Consider the following 24,011-nt stretch of genomic DNA (forward strand, 5'->3'; position numbering starts at 1 on the left):
GACACAGGGCTAAGTGCCATGGGAGCAGCGAACATGACTGAGGCGTTGGGGTACATTTAAGGGGCTCAGGGCAAGTCCTACTGTGGGCATTGGGAAGTAAAGATAAGGAAAAGCAGAGACTGTGTTGGTGCAGACGGCTGGAAGTGTGGGATTTATGCCAAGGAGTTTTTCCTTGTTGTTGTTGTTTTTAATATGCTGATCTAACTTTTAAATTTCCAAGTTATTTCTTACCACTCTTTAATAGCTAATGTGTAACGTTAATACCGTTAGGACACATTCCTGTCTGTTTAAGGATAAGAATTTGAGACAGTGGTTGATTCAGTGATCTGACCTTTGTTTTCTAGTTTATCAAAGCTTGAGCAAGAAGGGTCTACATGTTTATTTTATGCAAACCCAGATATGTGAAAAATAGTAAATGTATGAAATATAATGTTGAGATGATTTGGTTTTCAAAATGAGGCTTTGCTTTACAAAAGGACTCTTGGTAAATAGACTTAAAATGCCAGTCTCCTCTATTAACTTGACCATCTGGTTAGAATTTTTTAAATCGGATTTTTATTCCACAGATCCAAAGATATGATCCAGAGATATGAAAATATCTTTCATAAAGATGTATTCTACATAGGCACAGATTTTGATTATAAATTCAGAGTTTAGACAGCCCTTGTTGGGGAGGGGAGAATCACATCATTGGATTGGGAGGCTATTTTTAATTTCCATGGTTTCATTGTAAGCAGTTATAGACAACCCTGGAAATGATAATTTAATATTTATTAATGAACATAAGAGGAAAATGTTGAATAGGGTATGTAAAAATATTGTACCTGCTGTCAAAAAAAATTGAAAAAGATTTTTTTTTTCACTTCTTCAGTTGAGACCTAATTCTGCAGTGGGATTCCCAGGTCCACCACAATAGTTAAAATAGAAAGACCTAACTCCTCAAAGCAGGACCTTGCTGGGGTATTTGTCCTGTCCTGTTTGTGCTTTGACACAACTTCCTTGCTTTTGAAACATAAAAAAATTGCACCCCGGACTTAAAAGGGGAAGGGCATTGAAATTAGTTGAAGCTTGGGAAATTTATTTCTTCTTCACTCCATTATACGGACTTACACATACTTCTTCCTATTGGTAATTCCAGAGCAGGAGGCATCATTCCAAAAAGGAACACCAGTGTTGCCTGTTCACACCTTGAATATTCAGTGGCCTGGTACTGACAGTCCTAGGGTGCCTGGCTATGTCTTGAGCACTGCAACATCGCCATCAGTAGAAGATAGTAGGAGACAGAGCAGCCACATGTGACAGCAGCTGAATGTAGAAATGTTTTAAATAAAGTAACCATATTGAGATGTAATTTGCAAATGATAAGATGTACAGATTTTATGCACGCATTTTGATGAGTGTTGAAAAATGTATAATATATCCTGCATAGCCACCATCCCAGTCGAGATGTAGAACACTTCCAACAACACAGAAGCTTCCTTTGTGCTCCTTCTCAGCCAGTCCTGCTCCCATCCTTCTCCCAGACAACCATGGACCTGGTTTCTATTGCCTGTTGTCAGATTTCCTATCAGTGGGGTCATACAGCATGCACTGTTGTGTCTGCCTCCTTGCTCAACGTGAGGTCTGTTGTTCCCATGTTCATGCATGTGTAAACAGTTTATCCCTTTTTATTGCTGAACTAGCATTCGTTTTATGGACATTGCACACTTGTTTGTGAATGAATGTTCACCTGTTGGGTATTTGGGTTGTTTTCAGGTTTGGGCTATTATGAATAAAACTGCAAGGGACATTTGTTTACACAACTTTATATTTTCATCACTTTTGTTGGAATTACTGGGAGTCACAGGGTAGGCACACGGTTTAAGCTTCTTTAAAAAGTAGTATAACATTATTGAAAGTGGTTGTGCAATTTTACACCCCTGCCGACATTGGTATGAATGTTTCAGGAGCTCCACAGCCTCGGCAGTAACTGATGTTGGGAAATTTTGTCTGTCATTTAAATCACTTGAGTGGGTATGCGGTAGTATTTCATTTTGGTTTCTCTGGTGAAGAGTGATATTGAGATGTTAAAAGTTTGTTTACTGATCATTCATGAATTTTTTTTCCAAAATGTTCATTGAGTCTTTTGCTCATTTTTTACATTGAATTTTTTGTCAAGTCTCTTGTCAGATAAATGTACTGCAAATGCCTGTGGCTCACTTCATATTTTTCTTGGTGATTTTGAAAAACAAAAGTTTTTGAGTCAGGTAAAAAATGAATTTATTAATTTATTATTATATGGGTAGTGCCTTCTGTGTGCTAATAAATCCTTGAATATTCCAATATCATGAAGACTTTATCTTAAAGTTTTCTTCTTGGGTTTTGTAGTTTTAGCTTTTATGTTTTGTTTATGTTTCATTTCAAATACTTGTGTCTGTGTGATGTGATGTAGAAGTCAGCTGGCTCATTTTTTTTCACATGTTGATGTTCAAGCATTCTGGTGCCATTTGTTGAAAAGACTGTCCTTTCCTCATTCAATACTCTTGTCATGTTTTTGAAAATCAATTGACTGCATATATATGGATCAATTTATATGCAGTATTTTGTTTTATTAATATATTTGTCTATCCTAAGCCAGTACAGCATGGTCCTAATAACTGTGCCTTTGTAGTAATTCTAAAATTCAGATAGTATCAGTTCTCCAAATTTGTTAATTTTTTTTACAAAATTGTTTTGGGTAAGCTAGATCATTTTTCATTCCTTTATAATGTTAGAATCTGCTTGTCAAATGATACAAAACAAAAGGCCTACCTTTTTGAGTAGGATTAAATTTATGGAACAATCTGGGAAGAGATGACATATCAATAATAATATTGAGTCTTCCAGCCTGTGGGCATGATAGTTCTCTTCACTTGTGTGGGATCATCTTTTAATTTCTCTTAGGAATGTTTTCTAGCTTTCAATGTATAGATCTTGCACATTTTCTTATTTTCTCAGATGTTTTGCTAAGTTCTTCATTTTTAATGTTATTCTAAAGGAAATTTTTAAAAAATTAATATTTTTTAAATTTTTTGTTGCCAGTATATATTAATAGAATTGATTGTTTTATGTTGACTTATTTTGCAAGTTTCATGCCTTTTATTAATATTTCTTTCTCTTGCCTAATTGCAGTACATTACAATGTTGACTAGAAACAGTAAGAATGAATAAACTTGCCTTATTCTTGATTTTGGGGATGAAGCATTCAATAAAGTATTACTTAGTCTTATATTACCTGTGTTTCATAGATGCCTTTTATCAAACTGAAGGAGTTCCCTTCTATTTCTAGTTTGCTGAAGTATTTGTCATTGTGTATTGAACTTTGTCAAATACTTTTTCTGTATCCACTGAGATGACCACATTACTTTTCTTCTTATTCTGTGGTGTAATTAATTAATCAATTACAGAACACGGAACTAGCCTTGCATATTTCCCCGCATATTTGCTGTTGCTAGTACTCTTCATGTAGATCGTAGTTTTCATCTGGCATCACTTAGCATCAGCCTGAAATACTCCCTGTAATATTTCTTACAGTATAAATCTATAAGTGCGTATTCTTTTTTTTGTTTATCTGAAAATTTCTCTGTTTTAGTCTTTTTTGAAGGATATTTTTTGTAAGAATTGAAATTCTGTGTTGACAGTTTTTTATGTTTCCTGTTAGTGTTTTAAAGATGTCATTTTATTATCTTCTTGCCTGCACTGTTTCTGGTGAGAAGGTGGCCCACTTTCTCATCGTGGCTCTGCTCTTTGCAATGTGTTGCATTGTGTCCGGTTGCTTTCAGGGTTTCCCTTTAGCTTTCATTTTCAGTGGTCTATGATTTGCCTAGTTTTCATTTCCTTTGTATTTATTATTCTCAGGTTTTGTCATTCTTAAGCTTGCAAATTGGTATTTTTGGCCAAATTAGGGAGATTTTTTGTTTTAACCATTATCCTTTCTGCGTTGGTTTTTTTTTGACCACTATTCCTGCTCCATTCTCTCTGTGTCCTCTCCTTCTAGAATCCAAATATGCGTATGTTAGATGAGTTGATATTATCAGGCTCTATTTATTATTTAAATCTTATATCATCTTTTTTTTTTTTTTTTTTTTGACAGAGTTTCACTCTGTCACCCAGGCTGAGTGCAGTGCCGCAATTTCGGCTCACTGCAAACTCCGCTTCCCATGTTCAAGCCATCCTTGTACTTCAGCCTCCCAAGTAGCGGGGAATACAGGCATGCATCACCACACCAGCTGATTTTTGCATTTTTAGTAGAGATGGGGCTTCACCATGTTGGCCAGGCTAGTCTTAACCCCCTGGCTCTAAGTGATCTGCCTGCCTTAGCCTCCCAAAGTGCTGGGATTATAGGTGTGGGCCATCACACCGGAACATCATCTGTTCTTTAGGTTAATAACTTCTATGAATCTGTTTTTATATTTTATATTTTGTATATAATTTCTATGAATCTGTTTTTATATTTTATATTCACTCATCGGTTTTTCTGCCATCTCCAATCTCCTATTATTGCCATCCAGCAATAATATTGTCATCCAGCAATATTTAAGATATTTTGCTATTGACTTCTAGAATTTCTATGTGCTTCTCTTTTATAGTTTCCATTTCTCTCCTGAAATTCTCTGTTCACTCATTTAGACCATTTCAATTAAGTTTTTGAACGTATTTTCCTAACTACTTTGCAATCCTTTTCTGCTAATTACAACATCTAGGTTATCTTAGGTTCTATTTCTGTTGACCACTTCTTCACAAATTGAGTATGGCTCACAATCATCTGCTTATTTACATGTTTAATAAACTTTTGTATGTTATATGTAATGAATGATACAGCATATAGTGGGAGTTTTTTTTTTTTTTTAAGAGTAGAGTTCGTTCTATCAGGGAGTTCATTACTGGTAATTCTTCATCTGGCTAAGGCTTGATTTTACCCCTTTTTTAGGGTTGTTCATGAGTAATTCTTAATCTAGAGCATCTTTCTTTCCCCAAAATGTGAACTTTGTGGTGTCTCAGTCAAATTGTCAAAGTGTTATTGAGGTTTCTCCACATTAGTCTCTCCCCTCTCCCCGGAACTTGTGACCTCTAGTATCTTTGTTTCATTCTCAGCCCCGTATCAGCTACTCTCTGCTTGGCTTCAGAAAGTCTTACCTGGTATGTGGGCAGTCCAGCCCTTGGTCAAGGTCTTGTGAATAACCTCTCATGGACTTTTTGGTCCCCCACTTTATTGAGACAGGGTCTTGCTGTGCCTTCCAGGCTGCAGTGCAGTGGCATGATCATGGTTCACTGCAGCCTCAACCTCCCCAGGCTGAGGTGATTCTTCTATTTCAGCCTCCTGAGTAGCTGGGACCAGAGGTGCACACCACCACACCTGGCTAGTTTTTGTATTTTTTGTAGAGATGAGGTTTCACCATGTTGTCCAGGCTGGTCTGGAACTCCTGGGCTCAAGAGATCCTCCTTCCTTGGCCTCCCAAAGTGCTGGGATGACAGGCATGAGCTACTGCACCCTGCCTTTGGTTCCCCCTTTTTTGTAGTTCTGTCTTTTCTAATACTTTGTCTTTTAACTTCCAGCTGCATCATGCACTCTGATCTGCAATCTCTGTCTCTCTGACTGCATAACTGCTTTCTTTATGTTTCTCCTCTGTGTGCTGCAATCAGGAAATTGTCTCCAGGCTGATGTTAAGGGCTCATCTGGGATTTTTCCTTTACTTAGGGATTGCATTTCTGTGCTGTCTATTGTCCAATGTCCGAAAATATTCCCTGCATATGTCCAGTTTTATGGTTATTACTATGAAAGGGCACTCTGTCATGGTCAGGAACCTAAGTTCAGTAGAAATATACTTTTGAAAGTTATTACTGTAATCTCTGGTTCTCAAACTTTAGCATATAACAGATTCATGTAGAAAACTTGTTAACACACAGTGTTAGGCTCTACCTTTAGAGTTTCTGATTCAGTAGGATTGAGGTGGAGCCAAGAATTTGCATTTTTAGCAAGTGTCCAGGTCGGTGATGCTGATAGTCTAAGAATCACACTTTGAAAACCACTTGCTTAGAAAGATGACTCTTGAGAAAAAATATTGGGAGTTTATTTGGGACTGAATATATAGAATTTTGCTTTTTTGGTCTTATGTTCTGCATAATGGATTTATATTTCAGGTTGGCTTATTATAGCACTAGGCATCTTGCTCTTTTTATTCAAATATGATTTTCAAAAACTTAAGTGGGCTTCTTTGCATTAGAAAGGATATAGATGTTTAAAAAAGAAATAATTATTTTTAAGAAATAATTATTTGATTTTTGTTTCAGAAATTGGGATTTATTTAATTATTCTTATATGTGCGCATGGTATGTGTGTGTGTGTTTTGTAGATAAGACGCAAGATAAATTATCCTTGCAATAATTAGCCTTGTTGGAGCCTATACCAGTAGGATGGCTGGACCTGGGGATGGCTGGATCTTCTTCAGAAGATTTCTTAATAGCTTACCCTTGGTCTTTAAATAGCTCTTATGGCAGCTATTAAAATCTGTCTATCTACCCCCTAGCATATTTTGTCTACTGTTTTTGCCTCCATTGTTCCAATGGGCCCGTCTCTCATTTGTGAGGTTTTAGGGATTGATTGTTTCTTTATACTCTAATCTGTTTATTTCCCATCAATGTAGCACTTGTACTAATGTCAAGTTGGTGACTCTTACTGTTGATGATGCTGACATGGTTCTTGAAGTGGTTAATGGGACAGTTGCTCAGGACAAAGAGTATCCCCTCAACAGCATTCCGGTATGTGTCTTAGTTGAGAAAATGGATTGGCCTTACTTCTTCAGATTCTGGTCAATCCCTGACAAAGTTTTCGTTTACCAACCACTTTAATTTCTTTGAAAATTTGGTACAAATTTCCTTTGTTGGCTGGATTAGAAGGCTATAGAATGGCACATATTAAATATTATTTCAACTGCAAGGTGTGATCAATAAAATTTCAATCTCAGCTTCAGACATCTGTATTCAAATATTTTGATACAGGAATAGTGAAATACTAATTACTAAATACTAATCATTCAAAACTCATTTTAACAGGTTCATTTTGATGGTTGGGACCATAAGTATGACTACTGGGTGGAGGCAGACAGCCCTGATATCCACCCGATCGGATGGTGTGATGTCACAGGGCATCCACTGGAAGTGCCGCAGCGTGAGTACTTTGCTCTTGGTTGTTGCTTTTTAAATACTTGGCCTGATTTCCAGCCGTAATGTTGCTTATTCATGCCATTACAGGCATTTGAAAGCTAAACATCACATAGGCGAATTAATCACTACAGCTACACTGAAAGCCGATTATTTACAATTAAGCCTCAAAGGGCATGCGTTATGTTAATGAAAAGTGATAATCTTTAAAAAATTATTTTGATAGTGTTTTCCAAAGGAATCTTTATTTTCTACATTTGAGTTTGGAAAACTGAGCTAGCTCATCTAAATCCATCTAATTTTGGTCATTGGTTTTAACAAGTTCATCTTATTTTTTTAAACATCTGATCTTTATTGTATAGAATAGACTACACAAAGTCTTTTGGAAAATTAAAATATTTTAACTTCCAACAATTTTCAGATTTTACTTATAAAAAAATTTAAAATCCTCTACTTTACTCGCATCTTTATTATTTCTGACTTTCTAGCTACTTAAAGTTAAGGAGGAAATTAACCACTCTAAATTTTAATGAGCCTCAACCCAAAATACCTTATTTTTTTGTCTGAAGGAGTCCTCTGATCTGATTAGGCTGACATGACTAATAACCAGTTCCAGACACAAGTGCAAGTGTTCTCCATTCTCATGTTTGTTTTGTTCCCTCACTGCTTCTCTTTCCCTCCCATTGGTTTCTTCGGATGAAGCTAGAATGCTTTTCTATTAATGAGGATATCTTACATGGAGCCAGCCTAATGATGCTTGAACCTTAGACCTCAAAGGACTTCTTGTAAAAATGAGAAGAATCCCTAACTAAATAATTGGACAAACAGTTCTACATTGTGCTAGGTTCTTCAAAAACTACAGAATCAAAGAGATGAAGGCCCTTCTGGAGCCTACAGTGTATTGGCACACATAGGACCAGTACCCTAAGAGTGTAGAATGAAGAGGACCATGGTCAGCACTATATGGGGGACTCCAAGTAGGGAAGGGCGCCAGCATTTGTGCTTTGTGGTTTCCTCTGGTCTCGCTTTTTATCCTCCCTGGTTTCACACCCCAGCATGTCACGGAGATGGTTCTCACTTTATGTGAACCCCCCCAATACACCCCTGTACATCCATCCCTCAGCCAGTAACTTTCTCAAGTATGAACGATTTCCACTGGGGTAGGCATGGGCCAGCATTGCAGATACAGGGACAGCTCTCTTCACTCCACTCCAAGCATTGTCTGCTCCTTTGTCACTCTACCCACCTGGCTTTTCTACCTGAATGTCTCAAAAGCATCCCAGAGTCTATGCATCAAACCAAACCTCCATCCCAAGCCAAAAACTTGCTCTTTCTACCGTTTGCTTCCTAAGTTGCCATTCCAGACTCTGCTCCCTCTTGGCCCCTTCCTCAACCCACACATATAAACAGTCACCAAGTGTCCTGCTGGTTCTTTCTTAATTATACAGAATCTATCTTTGACCCCCAACACTTTGACCCCCAGTGCATCTTCTCAATGCTGTTGCATTATTTTGAGGTGTCATCATAGTTACGGATGCTTCTCAGAATGTGGCCTGTAGTCTGCTAGTGAGTTGCACAGGTTCTCCTGATGAGCCTAGGATAAATCTAAAATCTAGAGCAGTATAGACTAGTGGTTAAAAATGAGAAAACTGGAGTCAGAATGCTGGGCTTTGAATCTCAGTTTAAAGCTTGCTTAGTGTGTGCCTCTCTATGCCTCAGTTTCCTCATCTATAAAATAAAGATAATATTAATATCTATCTCATGAATTTATAATTATTAAATGAGATAAATGAATGGATAGAATTCAGAAACTGCCTGCCCCGTAGTATGTGCTCAATTAAATCTTCCCTCAGGAAATAATGTGACATTCTCTAGATTTTCATTCTTATGTAAGTTATTAAGTGGGAGTTACTAAGAGTTCCAGATTTGAAATTGAGCTAAAATTAATGTGATTAGGGTTTTCCAAATACTTTAATTAAATTTTCCTTTTATTATTATTATTATACTTTAAGTTTTAGGGTACATGTGCACAACGTGCAGGTTTGTTACATATGTATACATGTGCCATGTTGGTGTGCTGCACCCATTAACTCGCCATTTAGCATTAGGTATATCTCCTAATGCTATCCCTCCCCCCTCCCCCCACCCCACAACAGTCCCCAGTGTGTGATGTTCCCCTTCCTGTGTCCATGTGTTCTCATTGTTCAATTCCCACCTATGAGTGAGAACATGCGGTGTTTGGTTTTTTGGCCTTGTGATGGGTTGCTGAGAATGATGGTTTCCAGCTTCATCCATGTCCCTACAAAGGACATTAACTCATCCTTTTATATGGCTGCATAGTATTCCATGGTGTATATGTGCCACATTTTCTTAATGCAGTCTGTCATTGTTGGACATTTGGGTTGGTTCCAAGTCTTTGCTATTGTGAATAGTGCCACAATAAACATACATGTGCATGTGTCTTTATAGCAGCATGTTTTGTAATCCTTTGAGTATATACCCAGTAATGGGATGGCTGGGTCAAATGGTATTTCTAGTTCCAGATCCCTGAGGAATCGCCACCCTGTCTTCCACAATGGTTGAACTAGTTTACAGTCCCAACAACAGTGTAAAAGTGTTCCTATTTCTCCACATCCTCTCCAGCACCTGTTTTTTCCTGACTTTTTAATGATCGCCATTCTAACTGGTGTGAGATGGTATCTCATTGTGGTTTTGATTTGTATTTCTCTGATGACCAGTGATGATGAGCATTTTTTCATGTGTTTTTTGGCTGCATAAATGTCTTCTTTTGAGAAGTGTCTGTTCATATCCTTTGCCCACTTTTTGATGGGGTTGTTTGTTTTTTTCTTGTAAATTTGTTTGAGTTCATTGTAGATTCTGGATATCAGCCCTTTGTCAGATAAGTAGATTGCAAAAATTTTCTCCCATTCTGTAGGTTGCCTGTTCACTCTGATGGTGGTTTCTTTTGCTGTGCAGAAAGCTCTTTAGTTTAGTTAGATCCCATTTGTCAATTTTGGCTTTTGTTGCCATTGCTTTTGGTGTTTTAGACATGAAGTCCTTGCCCATGCCTATGTCCTGAATGGTATTACCTAGGTTTTCTTCTAGGGTTTTTATGGTTTTAGGTCTAACATGTAAGTCTTTAATCCATCTTGAATTAATTTTTGTATAAGGTGTAAGGAAGGGATCCAGTTTCAGCTTTCTACATATGGCTAGCCAGTTTTCCCAGCACCATTTATTAAATAGGGAATCCTTTCCCCATTGCTTGTTTTTCTCAGGTTTGTCAAAGATCAGATAGTTGTAGATATGCGGCATTATTTCTGAGGGCTCTGTTCTGTTCCATTGGTCTGTATCTCTGTTTTGGTACCAGTACCATGCTGTTTTGGTTACTGTAGCCTTGTAGTATAGTTTAAAGTCAGGTAGCGTGATGCCTCCAGCTTTGTTCTTTTGGCTTAGGATTGACTTGGCAATGCGGGCTCTTTTTTGGTTCCATATGAACTTTAAAGTAGTTTTTTTCCAATTCTGTGAAGAAAGTCATTGGTAGCTTGATGGGGATGGCATTGAATCTGTAAATTACCTTGGGCAGTATGGCCATTTTCACGATATTGATTCTTCCTACCCATGAGCGTGGAATGTTCTTCCATTTGTTTGTATGCTCTTTTATTTCATTGAGCAGTAGTTTGTAGTTCTCCTTAAAGAGGTCCTTCACATCCCTTGTAAGTTGGATTCCTAGGTATTTTATTCTCTTGGAAGCAATTGTGAATGGGAGTTCACTCATGATTTGGCTCTCTGTTTGTCTGTTATTGGTGTATAAGAATGCTTGTGATTTTTGCACATTGATTTTGTATCCTGAGACTTTGCTGAAGTTGCTTATCAGCTTAAGGAGATTTTGGGCTGAGATGATATGGTTTTCTAGATATACAATCATGTCATCTGCAAACAGGGAAATTTGACTTCCTCTTTTCCTAATTGAATGCCCTTTATTTCCTTCTTCTGCCTGATTGCCCTGGCCAGAACTTCCAATACTATGTTGAATAGGAGTGGTGAGAGAGGGCATCCCTGTCTTGTGCCAGTTTTCAAAGGGAATGCTTCCAGTTTTTGTCCATTCAGTATGATATTGGCTGTGGGTTTGTCATAGATAGCTCTTATTATTTTGAGATATGTCCCATCAATATCTAATTTATTGAGAGCTTTTAGCATGAAGGGTTGTTGAATTTTGTCAAAGGCCTTTTCTGCCTCTATTGAGATAATCATGTGGTTTTTGTCTTTGGTTCTGTTTATATGTTGGATTACGTTTATTGATTTTCATATGTTGAACCAGCCTTGCATCCCAGGGATGAAGCCCACTTGATCATGGTGGATGAGCTTTTTGATGTGCTGCTGGATTCAGTTTGCCAGTATTTTATTGAGGATTTTTGCATCAATATTCATCAAGGATATTGGTCTAAAATTCTCTTTTTTTGTCGTGTCTCTGCCAGGCTTTGGTATCAGGATGATGCTGGCCTCATAAAATGAGTTAGGGAGGATTCCCCCTTTTTCTATTGATTGGAATAGTTTCAGGAGGAATGCTACCAGCTCCTCCTTGTACCTCTGGTAGAATTCAGCTGTGAATCCATATGGTCCTGGACTCTTTTTGGTTGGTAAGCTATTAATTATTGCCTCAATTTCAGAGCCTGTTATTGGTCTATTCAGAGATTCAACTTCTTCCTGGTTTAGTCTTGGGAGGGTGTATGTGTACGGGAATTTATCCATTTCTTCTAGATTTTCTAGTTTATTTGTGTAGAGGTGTTTATAGTATTCTCTGATGGTAGTTTGTATTTCTGTGGGATCGGTGGTGATATCCCCTTTGTCATTTTTTATTGCGTCTATTTGATTCTTCTCTCTTTTCTTCTTTATTAGTCTTGGTAGCGGTCTATCAATTTTGTTGATCCTTTCAAAAAACCAGCTCCTGGATTCATTGATTTTTTGAAGGGTTTTTTATGTCTCTATTTCCTTGTGTTCTGCTCTGATCTTAGTTATTTCTTGCCTTCTGCTAGCTTTTGAATGTGTTTGCTCTTGCTTCTCTAGTTCTTTTAATTGTTATGTTAGGGTGTCAATTTTAGATCTTTCCTGCTTTCTCTTGTGGGCATTTAGTGCTATAAATTTCCCTCTACACACTGCTTTGAATGTGTCCTAGAGATTCTGGTATGTTGTGTCTTTGTTCTCGTTGGTTTCAAAGAATATCTTTATCTCTGCCTTCATTTCGTTATGTACCCAGTAGTCATTCAGGAGCAGGTTGTTCAGTTTCCATGTAGTTGAGCAGTTTTGAGTGAGTTTCTTAATCCTGAGTTCTAGTTTGATTGCACTGTGGTCTGAGAGACAGTTTGTTATAATTTCTGCTCTTTTACATTTGCTGAGGAGTGCTTTACTTCCAAGTATGTGGTCAATTTTGGAATAGGTGTGGTGTGGAGAGTTCTGTAGATGTCTATTAGGTCCACTTGGTGCAGAGCTGAGTTCAATTCCTGGATATCCTTGTTAACTTTCTGTCTCATTGATCCGTCTAATGTTGACAGCGGGGTGTTAAAGTCTCCCATTATTATTGTTTGGGAGTCTAAGTCTCTTTATAGGTCACTCAGGACTTGCTTTATGAATCTGGGTGCTCCTGTATTGGGTGCATATATATTTAGGATAGTTAGCTCTTCTTGTTGAATTGATCCCTTTACCATTATGTAATGACCTTCTTTGTCTCTTGATCTTTGTTGGTTTAAAGTCTGTTTTATCAGAGACTAGGATTGCAACCCCTGCCTTTTTTTGTTTTCCATTGGCTTGGTAGATCTTCCTCCATCCCTTTATTTTGAGCCTATGTGTGTCTCTGCACGTGAGATGGGTTTCCTGAATACAGCACGCTGATGGGTCTTGACTATTTATCCAATTTGCCAGTCTGTGTCTTTTAATTAGAGCATTTAGCCGATTTACATTTAAGGTTAATATTGTTATATGTGAATTTGATTCTGTCATTATGATGTTAGCTGGTTATTTTGCTCATTAGTTGATGCAGTTTCTTCCTAGCATTTATGGTCTTTACAATTTGGCATGTTTTTGCAGTGGTTGGTACCAGTTGTTCCTTTCCATGTTTAGTGCTTCCTTCGGGAGCTCTTTTAGGGCAGGCCTGGGGGTGACAAAATCTCTCAGCGTTTGCTTGTCTGTAAAGTATTTTATTTCTCCTTGAGTTATGAAGCTTAGTTTGGCTGGATATGAAATTTTGGGTTGAAAATTCTTTTTTTTAAGAATGTTGAATATTGGCCCCCACTCTCTTCTGGCTTGTAGAATTTCTGCCGAGAGATCAGTTGTTAGTCTGACGGGCTTCCCTTTGTGGGTAACCCGACCTTTCTCTCTGGCTGCCCTTACCATTTTTTCCTTCATTTCAACTTTGGTGAATCTGATAATTATGTGTCTTGGAATTGCTCTTCTCGAGGAGTATCTTTGTGGCGTTCTCTATATTTCCTCAATTTGAATGTTGGCCTGCCTTGCTAGATTGGGGAAGTTCTCCTGGATAATATCCTGCAGAGTGTTTTCCAACTTGGTTCCATTCTCCCCGTCACTTTCAGGTACACCAATCAGATGTAGATTTGGTCTTTTCACATAGTCCCATATTTCTTGGAGGCTTCGTTCATTTCTTTTTATTCTTTTTTCTCTAAACTTCTCTTCTTAGTTCATGTCATTCATTTTGTCTTCCATTGCTGATACCGTTTCTTCCAGTTGATTGCATCAGCTACTGAGGCTTGTGCATTCATCACGTAGTTCTTGTGCCATGGTTTTCAGCTCCATCAGGTCCTTTAAGGACTTCTCCACATTGGTTATTCTAGTTAGCCATTTGTCTCATCTTTTTTCAAGGTTTTTAACTTCTTTGCCATTGGTTCAAACTTCTTCCTTTAGCTCAGAGTAGTTTGATCTTCTGAAGCCTTCTTCTCTCAACTTGTCAAAGTCATTCTCTGTCCAGCTTTGTTCCGTTGCTGGTGAGGAGCTGCGTTCCTTTGGAGGAGGAGAGGCACTCTGATTTTTTAGGGTTTCTGGTTTTTCTGCTCTGTTTTTTGCCCATCTTTGTGGTTTCATCTACCTTTGGTCTTTGATGATGGTGACGTACAGATGGGTTTTTGGTGTGATGTCCTTTCTGTTTGTTAGTTTTCCTTCTAACAGTCAGGACCCTCAGCTGCAAGTCTGTTGGAGTTTGTTGGAGGTCCACTCCAGACCCTGTTTGCCTGGGTATCAGCAGCGGTGGCTGCAGAACAGTGTATATTGGTGAACTGCAAATGCTGCTGTCTGATCATTCCTCTGAAAGTTTTGTCTTAGAGGAGTACCCAGCCGTGTGAGGTGTGAGTCTGCCCCTAGCGGGGGGTGCCTCCCAGTTAGGCTACTCGGGGGTCAGGGACCCACTTGAGGAGGCAGTCTGCCCGTTCTCAGATCTCAAGCTGCGTGCTGGGAGAACCACTACTCTCTTCAAAGCTGTTTGACAGGGATGTTTAAGTCTGCAGAGGTTACTGCTGCCTTTTGTTTGTCTGTGCCCTGCCCCCAGAGGTGGAGCCTACAGAGGCAGGCAGGCCTCCTTGAGCTGTGGTGGGCTCCACCCGGTTCCAGCTTCCCAGCCGCTTTGTTTGCCTACTCAAGCCTCTGCAATGGTGGGCGCCCCTCCCCCAGCCTCACTGCCGTCTTGCAGTTTGATCTCAGACTGCTGTGCTAGCAATGAGTGAGGCTCCATGGGCGTAGGACCTTCCAAGCCAGGTGCAGGATATAATCTCCTGGTGTGCCGTTTGTTAAGCCCATTGGAAAAGCGCAGTATTAGTGTGGGAGTGACCCGATTTTCCAGGTGCCATCTGTCACCCCTTTCTTTGACTAGGAAAGGGAATTCCCTGACCCTTTGTGCTTCCCGGGTGAGTTGATGCCTCATCCTGCTTCAGCTCACACACAGTGCACTGCACCCACTGTCCTGCACCCACTGTCCAGCGTTCCCCAGTGTGATGAACCCGGTACCTCAGTTGGAAATGCAGAAATCTCCCGTCTTCTGCGTCGCTCATGCTAGGAGCTGTAGACTGGAGCTGTTCCTATTCAGCCATCTTGGCTTCACCCTCTAATTCAATTTTTCTTAAGAAGTTTGACTTCCATGTGTTGTTGGCAGTATTACAAGATGTGTATTTTGTGTATTCACAGACAGGTAATTACAGTCCCTAGAATTTGGGGGAAAGATAACTTGTAATTGGCTGTCTTTGGTTGGTTATGATTTTCAGTTTTTGCTGTTTGACTTTTTTGTTATAAACTTGTTTGTTTAGATCAATCAAGGTTAATATAGCTTATTATAGGTTGTTTGGTTAATCTTATGGTTTTAATTATTTTTATCTGCACCGTAAATATTTATGTTTTATTGATTTTGAAATACCTATACTTTAAGACATGCTTGTGATGTGGTTCAATATATGTCATCCCTGCCCCTATTGTGAAAGCAAAAATACACCCCCACACCCCCCCCCCCACACACACACACCCATAGACAAACACACCCCTACTCCAAAACCGATTCTGTTACTTATTTTTTTATTTATCACTGAATTCTTTTTCCACTGGGAAGTAGAAACAAATGGTTGCCCCAGGCACTCTAACAAAACAACATTTGAGGGCCTGTCATTGACTGTTGCAGTGGTGTTATGATTGTCTTTTCTCTCTTCTTTCCTGGAATAGTCCATATAAAACCCCAAACTCACCTCGTTTTCCACGTTATTAAAACTCTTCTTTGGCATGGAGTATCCTATCAGCCTGAGACTCCTTTGCATGCACACAAAGCCCTTCACAGTCAATGCATTACTCACCTATCGTCCACCATTTTCCTCTCAAAACCTTTCATTTACACCTCACATTTACTCACAGCACCTTGAACACTGGCCTCCTAAGAATCTGAAGACAATATCTTACCTTTCTATAGCTGTCCTCCGTATCTTCACTTTTCTTATGGGAAAATCACACCGCTCAGTTGTTGTCAAATGCCTGTGTGGCATGGAGGCTTCAGGGCACTTGCTCTACAGGGGAGTCACATGTACCACCCTTTTACCGTGTATTTTATCTATGATATGTGTACAAACAATCACATCCAATCATCTTTTATTCTGAGTGCCAGTTGAGTCAATGGGTTAATCTTATTTACTCATATAATTCAAACTAAACTTTTCTCACTATAATGTCCAGTATCATTTAAAATCAGATCAAAATAGAGTTTGTAAGTAGATCTATACAACCACACGCAGTATTTTATCATATATAAATAAAGTCAGCTGGCCAACATTAATTTCCAGATATTTTAGAAGTATTTTAAGATAGTTTAACTTTCGGATTTTTTTTTGAACTCTTTTGTTTTATTTTTGTTGTATTTATGTGACTCAACAATTGTGTTAGGTACTTATCTATGATAACTTTATTGGTCAAATACTACAAAGACTACTAAAAGTTGAGGGCTTGGGAAAATGATCTTAGAGATCATGGAATCTACTCTATATTTTATAGAGGTGGAATCTGACTTGAATTTTATTTTATTAATTTACTTTAGTGGATTTTTACAAAAGATATCACAGTAGGTTGTCTACCAGTGATATTATATGAAAAAAGAGTGATCAAAAGAAAATATGAGGTAGAGAGTTTTTTTTAATCTATTATTCTCATCTGTTTTTCTTTATGAATATTTTCCCTTTTTTCAACAAATTAGTAGCTGTTATTGTAATAAAAACCTTGGAAACAAAGGAAGAAAAATGCATACATACACACACACACAGGTATATTCTCTCTTAGCCTTCTTAGATATGTATATATATATATTTTTTTTTTATATAAGAATTATATGTATTTTTTCAGTGAGCTTCCAATTTGTGTCTGAAGGGGCTGTGGTTTACAAATGTATGAAATAGAATAAAATCACACAGCTGCCCATGGATGAGTAAAAACGAAATCTAGATTGCTACTGTTGTTTTACAGAGTGAGCAGAATGCAGTGGGGTGAGCCCAGGAAGGAACCTCGGGGCAGTGTTGAGCCAGGCTCAGATGAGCATGCTGGGCCTGAAATAGTTAGTGGCAGCCTCTCTAGAGGTGAAAAAGGCACAAGTGTAGGCAACACTAGAACTCGTTGGTTCTCTATACACATTTTATTAGAACTTATTAAAATTTTAGGTCTTTCTAAACAAGTGATAGTCCCTTTAGTTTGTTTCTATTTTTCTAGTGCCATTTAATCTCATTGCAGACATTGAGCCAAGATAGAGTGCACACCATAGATCTCAGCTTCTGCAGAAATACTTGTGCAGTAAATTTGAGCCAAGACCATAATATTCAAGCCCTAAGGCCCAGTGTAAGTTCTTGAAAAGTTAACAGGGAAAAGCCTCTTGAGAATGAAAACTTAAATGTTCCCATTCAACTGAAAAGTGTCCAATTTTGTATGACCAGGTGATGACAGCTTCCTCTTAGCTGCTGTTCCTAACTACAGATGATCACCTGCAATTCACCCTGGTACCCTGCTGCCAGATTAAACTCTCCTTTTCTCATCCATGAGGATGCGATTTGTCTGCTTTATTTGACATAGAGTCCCTCATGGTGGGCTTTTCCTACAGTTAGAATTGAAACTAAATACTGATGTCTTAGCACTGTTGAATTGTCAAGATCTTTCTATCATGCTTTGTGTTTCTGGAATGTCCTTTAAAAATATGAAAATATCAGAACCTAAAAACCATGCCTGCTCTGGTCATCTAACTGGGTCATATTTTGGCAATCTTTTTAGTCACATCATTTGGAAACTGTAATCCCAGTCACACTTGATGTAAACTTTCTTTAAATGGAGCTCATTTCTTTTACTATATTGGTAATTATTCACACACAGATTACCTACTTCATTGGACAATAGGATGTCCAGTTTGTCTTGCTTGGGAAATTAACCAAGTTTGAGAAGCTAGATGATAGACTCTGGGATTAGGAAGACTTGGATGTCCATTTCCTTTCTGCTCTGATTAACTCCGTGCTTTTTTTTTTTTTTTTTTTTTTTTTTGAGACGGATCTTTATTCTCGTCACCCAAGCTGGGGTGTAATGGTGCGATTTCAGCTCACTGCAACCTCCGCCTCCCAAGTTCAAGTAATTCTCCTGTCTCATACTCTTGGGTAGCTGGGATTACAGACCACGCCACCAAGCCCGGCTAATTTTTGTATTTTTAGTAGAGACTGGGTTTCACCGTGTTGGCCAGGCTGGTCTTGAACTCCTGACCTCAGGTGATCCGCCCACCTTGGCCTCCCAAAGTGTTGGGATTACAGGTGTGAGCCACCGCCCCTGGCCAACTCTGTGCGTTTGGATGAGTTCCATGACCTCTGGAATCTGCAGGCCTGTGAGATTAAACAAGGTTTTGGCTCCGAACACCCCTGACTTGTAACACTGCTGACTTGCAACACTGTTGACTTGCAACACTGACTCCGAACACTCCTGACTCCGAACACTGCTGACTTGCAACACAAAGGGTAGTCACTGAGTAAGGGAATGAACGCCGGCTCCTCTTTTAATCCAGGTGATCCCCTAGGGTGGGGTCTTTGTATTTTCACCCTTGCTCCTCACTCTGTGGAACCTCTGTAGCTCTTGCAGGTGCTTAGCTCATGTCCGGAAACACTTGGTGAAGGCTCCAGGATGGAATGTGCCAGTCCACCAGCAGGGCAGCCCCCCAGGACTGCATGACTCTCCATGCTGTGGATGAGAACGGCTGTACTTACGTCACCCTTCCTGCCCCTTCAGCCCTTGTTTTAAACACTCTTTCAGAAATCAGAGCTAAACAATGCAGAATAAAATATTTGATTATGTAGAAATGCTTTTAAATGTTTTAAAGTAGGAATAAAAACAACAAAATAAAAATGTGACATGTCCCAGTGCTTCTAATAAGATAGATATAGCTTGAGACAAAATATTCATTTTTTTAATTAAATGCAGATTTGGCTGCACCACTTAGTAACTAACAGACTTTTCTCACCAGGGTACATATAAAGTGTTTGTTATGAAATGACAAAAAACTGACGTGCCGCGACAAGGGCTGGTGGGGTATGGAGCGGCCTGGTGGTGCTGGCCCTTCAGGGAGAGCCATGTGGCATGCCCTGGAGCCTCCCGTGCAGGGACCATCGCGTCAGATTAAGCTGGGCTCTTGTTTATGATGGGAACACTTTGCATCTCCAACTTAAGAAGAACAAAGCTGCTCGCTCAGCTTGGGTATAGATATAAATAGATGCAGGAGAGGTGTTTCGATTCATCTTCTCTTATCCTAGTCACCAAAGATAGGGGTGTGGAATATGAAACTGATGGAATCCTAGGACTTATCAGATCCAAACCTCTCATCCAGAGGTGAGGCAACTAAATGATTCACACAGCTTGTTAGAGCCAGAGTGGGGTCTCTGGTCCTGGTCAGAATGTATTCTTACTTGCCTAAACCCTGCAATATGCACTTTTATAATCAGATGTGTTGCCCTCTGGTTATCCCGTCTCTGAACAGAAAAGTGGGTAACCCAGCCAGTGAGAGGTCCCAACCTGGGGCCAGGCCTATGGAAGTGCTGAGGTTGGGTTTCCAGCAAGGGATGGTATCCTCTGTTTTGCAGCATCAGCAATGCTGCATGAGGCATGAGGGGAAGAGGGCAGCAAAGCCCAAAAATAGATGACATTGCAGCATAGCCTCATACCTGGGGCGCCTGCAGTGACTTCACATCATTCCTGATCATCAGCAGCTCACAGGGCACACTCTTCCCAGGAAGATGGAGCCTTACCTTTTCATAAAGAGACATCCCTGATGGGTCTTGCTCAAGATCCTTCCTCCAAGGAGGAAGAGCTGTTTGCTCTAATCCCCAAGCCACTCTGTATGTGGCTTTTATATCTTGACACCAGATTTCTGCTCACCTACCAGCCCTTTTAGAGACCCTGTGCTTCCTTACTGAGGCACGTAAGAACTTCTGGGTCCCCTCCATGTACCACACAGGCTGTGCTGAAATGGAAGTACAGCCTTGGGCTCATTAACTTGGCCACTGACCTACCATGTGGAAGTAGCCATGTGGGATCTCTTTCTACAGATGTACAGCTGTCCCTTAGTATTGCCACAGCCTTGTTTTAAGACCTCCTATTTATAAATAGATGCCCACTCCAATGCCAGCATGAAGGAGGGGTAAATGAAAACAGAGGGGGACGCGCAAGAAGAGAGGAGTGTGCACATACACACCTCTTGCCTCCTTGTCTTCCTTTAGCCTCTCATTCACTACACTTATTCCTTTCTCTCAATTGGTGAACACACTCTTTCCACCCCAAGGCCTTTGTATATATATGCTGTCTTCTCTGTTCAGAATGGTCTATCTGCTCTTCTACCAGATGGCTCTTTCTCACCCTTTAGAATACATCTTGAATGGTCCCTTCTTAGAAAGGCCTCCATGGGCCATATTATCTAAAGAATAGCAATCACTATTATTTTTCATTTGACCACTTCCTTATCTCAGCAGTGCAAAATACAATATGTAATCATCTCAGCTGTCATTAGTTCTTATGAAACCATAAGCTTCATGAATGGAAGGACGGTGGTATCTCTTAGTGTTTTTCCATGGTCTGACTTCCAAAAAACATTTGTCTATATATTCTTCTCTCTATAATGTGTTGGTTAGTCACTTAATGCAAAACCAACATGCATCTCTAGAGGCCACCTTGGGCTCTCGCCTGCGACCTTAATGGAGTGAGTGAGTTCTTGAGTAGTAGCTATGGAATTGGTCTAGTCAAGCCTAGTAGGAGAGACACAGGCCAAGAATAACCCTCCCTAAATGACCATGGAAACCTTCCTAAATAGGAAGTTGATAGGCAGAAAAATGAGATTTCTTAGCTAGCTTCCATGTCTAAATAATTGTGTCATTGTTCTTTCTTTAGCTTCTGTTTGATTTGTATTTGGAAGTAATTATAATGCTTGATTACAAAGTAAATTAAATTATCTATCATTATGAAGTTTAAGTGTATATTAATAGAGTAATAATACAAACTAAAATATAATGTATATATCCTTTGTAATTTATATTAATGACTTTGAGAACATTGCTAATTTATTTAACAGTTAAACATAAACAGGCATAATAGCACGTAACTTGATAAAAGGTATAGTTCATTTTTATCCAATTTCATTTAATATACTGCACGTATATAAATACAACAGAATGACTTGTAAATACACCATATTGCTGGTACATTGTTTATCCTGATAAGTGAGACAAAATTCTTAATCTACACTAAGCAATGAATGATTAATAATGCCATCTTTTATGAGCATTGAAACTCTGTGAAATTAGAAAAATTTTATTCAGAGATGGAAATTCACTTAGATTATAAAATAAAAGTTAATGCAATTTTTTGGCCAGATGTGAAGCAATTAATATGATGATGGATGGATGTCATTCTGAGGAAAAAATATTGTTAGCCTAACCAGGTAATAGCACATTTTCAATTTCATTCTGTTTTAAAGAGAATTTCACAAGGAATCTTTAGTACTTGTTCTTCCAAATTACAGCAAGCAAGTAATCAGCAGTTTTAAGAGTCCCTAAGTACTCATTGACTTAATAGACAATTATAGCATATTGTGTTTTTTAAAAAGGTAGCTATTTTCAAAGTCACTAATTACAGATCTACATGATAGACTTATCGAGAAAAAAATAATACATTTCAAAATGTACTTACAGTCATAATGATATTGTCTGTTTTAAATGTTCCTTGTTGAAGTGCTTATCCTGCGTCTCTACCTTCTGGAGGTGTGAGGGCAGAATCCATTTACTTGATTCTATAACTTAGTTGTTGGATGCCTAGTGGCTAGCTCAGAACAATTCTGCAGATTATTTTCTCATTCTAGCTTGAAGACTTTGTTCACAGTTGCGATGCAGTGTGGCACAGCAGTTTCTGTCATCACATGTACAGACCATCATAGATTGTATTAAATAAAGCACAGCTCTGTGTGAATTTACAGACCTTTAAAATAGGTACAATAGCCCGTCCCTTCTAAAATGGATGAAACAACTCAGTGGTTTGACAGTAAGGCTCGCCATATTCTCACCCTATCCCAATTTATGACTCATATCTGGCTATAGATTTATGCAAGTCAGCATATGGATGTTGAGTAGAGATCCTGAGTTCACACAGAGACCTTTCAGCTTTTTCTCAGAGAGATTTAACCCTTTCAGAAGACAATAATGCCTTCCATGGCAGGGGAAGGGAACTGGATGCAATTGTTATGTATCTATATCCCTGCCCTACGTCACCCTACAATACCGGTTAATGGAAACCTTGAGCAGTTGAGCAATCAACTGACTGTCTGAAAATATTACATGAGGAAGGGTTTTATCATCTCATTGTTGTTGTGGTAATTGAATAGAGATTTATTTGGTATCTCTAATGTACTAACTGCTGTTCTAGGGTTTGCAAAGTCCTATGGGACATAGTTCTACACTTATGGCCATGATGATAAAGGCACCAGAAGGAGAGATAGTCCTGTGAACACTCATGGCGTGGTAGTGCCATAGTGAAGATATTCACAGAGAAGTCAATGTCTGGCTATTTTGGCTACTGCATGCACTAGTATTTAGTGTTAAAAGATTAAAATTCCTCCTCTTAAAGATGCTTTTTCTTATTTATAGCAATTATTCTTTCAAAATTGGGGGTCAAGGAGAATGAGAAGTGGGCAAGGGCAGCTATCTGTGTTGCTTTAAGGACAAGCTTAATGGTATTAGCATCTTGGAAAATCTTTCTTTTTTTTGTCTTTCATGGTATTAGAAACATTTAAAAATACGTCATAGTTTTATTTTACAAGTAGAGGTATCCTTAAATGACTCCTAGGAATGAACATAGAGTCAAGTATTTTTAATGTAAACATTATGTATTTGCATTCTGAAAGAGAGCTGTATAAAGATTATGATTTTTTTTCATTTCACTCTGCATTCTAAGCAACCAAGAATCAAGAAGTTGCAAATATACACAAACCTAAAATTCAATGAGCGCTAAATGACAGACTTAGAGAACTGAAAATTTTTCATCATATTTAAGAAGTAAGAGCCTTTGGCTTTTATGTTACTTTTCGTTTATGCTTTGGTATTCATTTCAAATCAGAGAGTAAAAATTGGAATTTGTTTTCCTTAGCAAAGCAGTAAGTTTCACTTCAGCACATAAGTTTACCATAATTAGAGGGGATGGCAGAATACTATACCCAAGTCTTTGGGATAACAGCTCTGTGCACCTGTCCGTCCAGCCATGAGAACCATAGATCTTTTCTTCTATGGCCCACTCACAGGATGACATATTTAGGAGCTTCTCATCCTAGGTGTTGCAGATACAAAGTCAGACCTTCTTTGAGCAGCCAGTAGCCTCGCCCTACTATGTTTGAAGTGACCCTCTAGATTTCTGGCAGTGCAGTCTTCTGCTACATCTCACTCACTCTATAGCATTCTTTAGAATACTCCTAATTTTATTTGCGTTCAGTGCTTCATAAAAATTTTCTGTATGTAGTGTTATTTCTATAACCACCAATGAGCTGAAAGCCATGTAGAGGAGGATACAGCTGCTGACCACATAGTCCTTTTTCTCCTGCATTACCAAACCTCTTCTCCAAGGCATTATTCTCCTTGACTAACCCACATTCTCCTTGTTGCTATTTTACTTGACTCTTTTCTTGAACATTAAAAGCTTTTATTGTTCCAAAGAATTATAAAACAGAGTAAAAGAAATATGGTTATGGAAGTTTTTATACTTTAATGAGCAGTTTATATTTTTTAGATTGACAAGAACATTTTCCGTAATTTTCTTTG

At 38.8% G+C, this 24,011-nt stretch overlaps 1 protein-coding gene across 7 annotated transcripts in view; it reads left to right on the forward strand.

Annotated features, from left to right (window-relative positions):
• L3MBTL4 (L3MBTL histone methyl-lysine binding protein 4) overlaps positions 1 to 24,011 on the forward strand; it is a 476,247-nt gene that overhangs the window by 252,478 nt on the left and 199,758 nt on the right. For all 7 annotated transcript variants that reach the window (XR_004667534.3, XM_055102573.2, XM_034943563.3 and 4 more), the window contains one exon: positions 7,072 to 7,186. Coding sequence is in view for 6 of the 7 variants with exons in the window: in XM_055102573.2 (XP_054958548.1) it covers positions 7,072 to 7,186 (115 nt within the window). In the remaining variant the exon portion in view is untranslated. The remainder of the gene's footprint in view (positions 1 to 7,071; positions 7,187 to 24,011) is intronic.

Source organism: Pan paniscus, chromosome 17 (assembly GCF_029289425.2).
Source record: "Pan paniscus chromosome 17, NHGRI_mPanPan1-v2.0_pri, whole genome shotgun sequence".
In the NCBI taxonomy this organism is placed as follows: domain Eukaryota; kingdom Metazoa; phylum Chordata; class Mammalia; order Primates; family Hominidae; genus Pan; species Pan paniscus.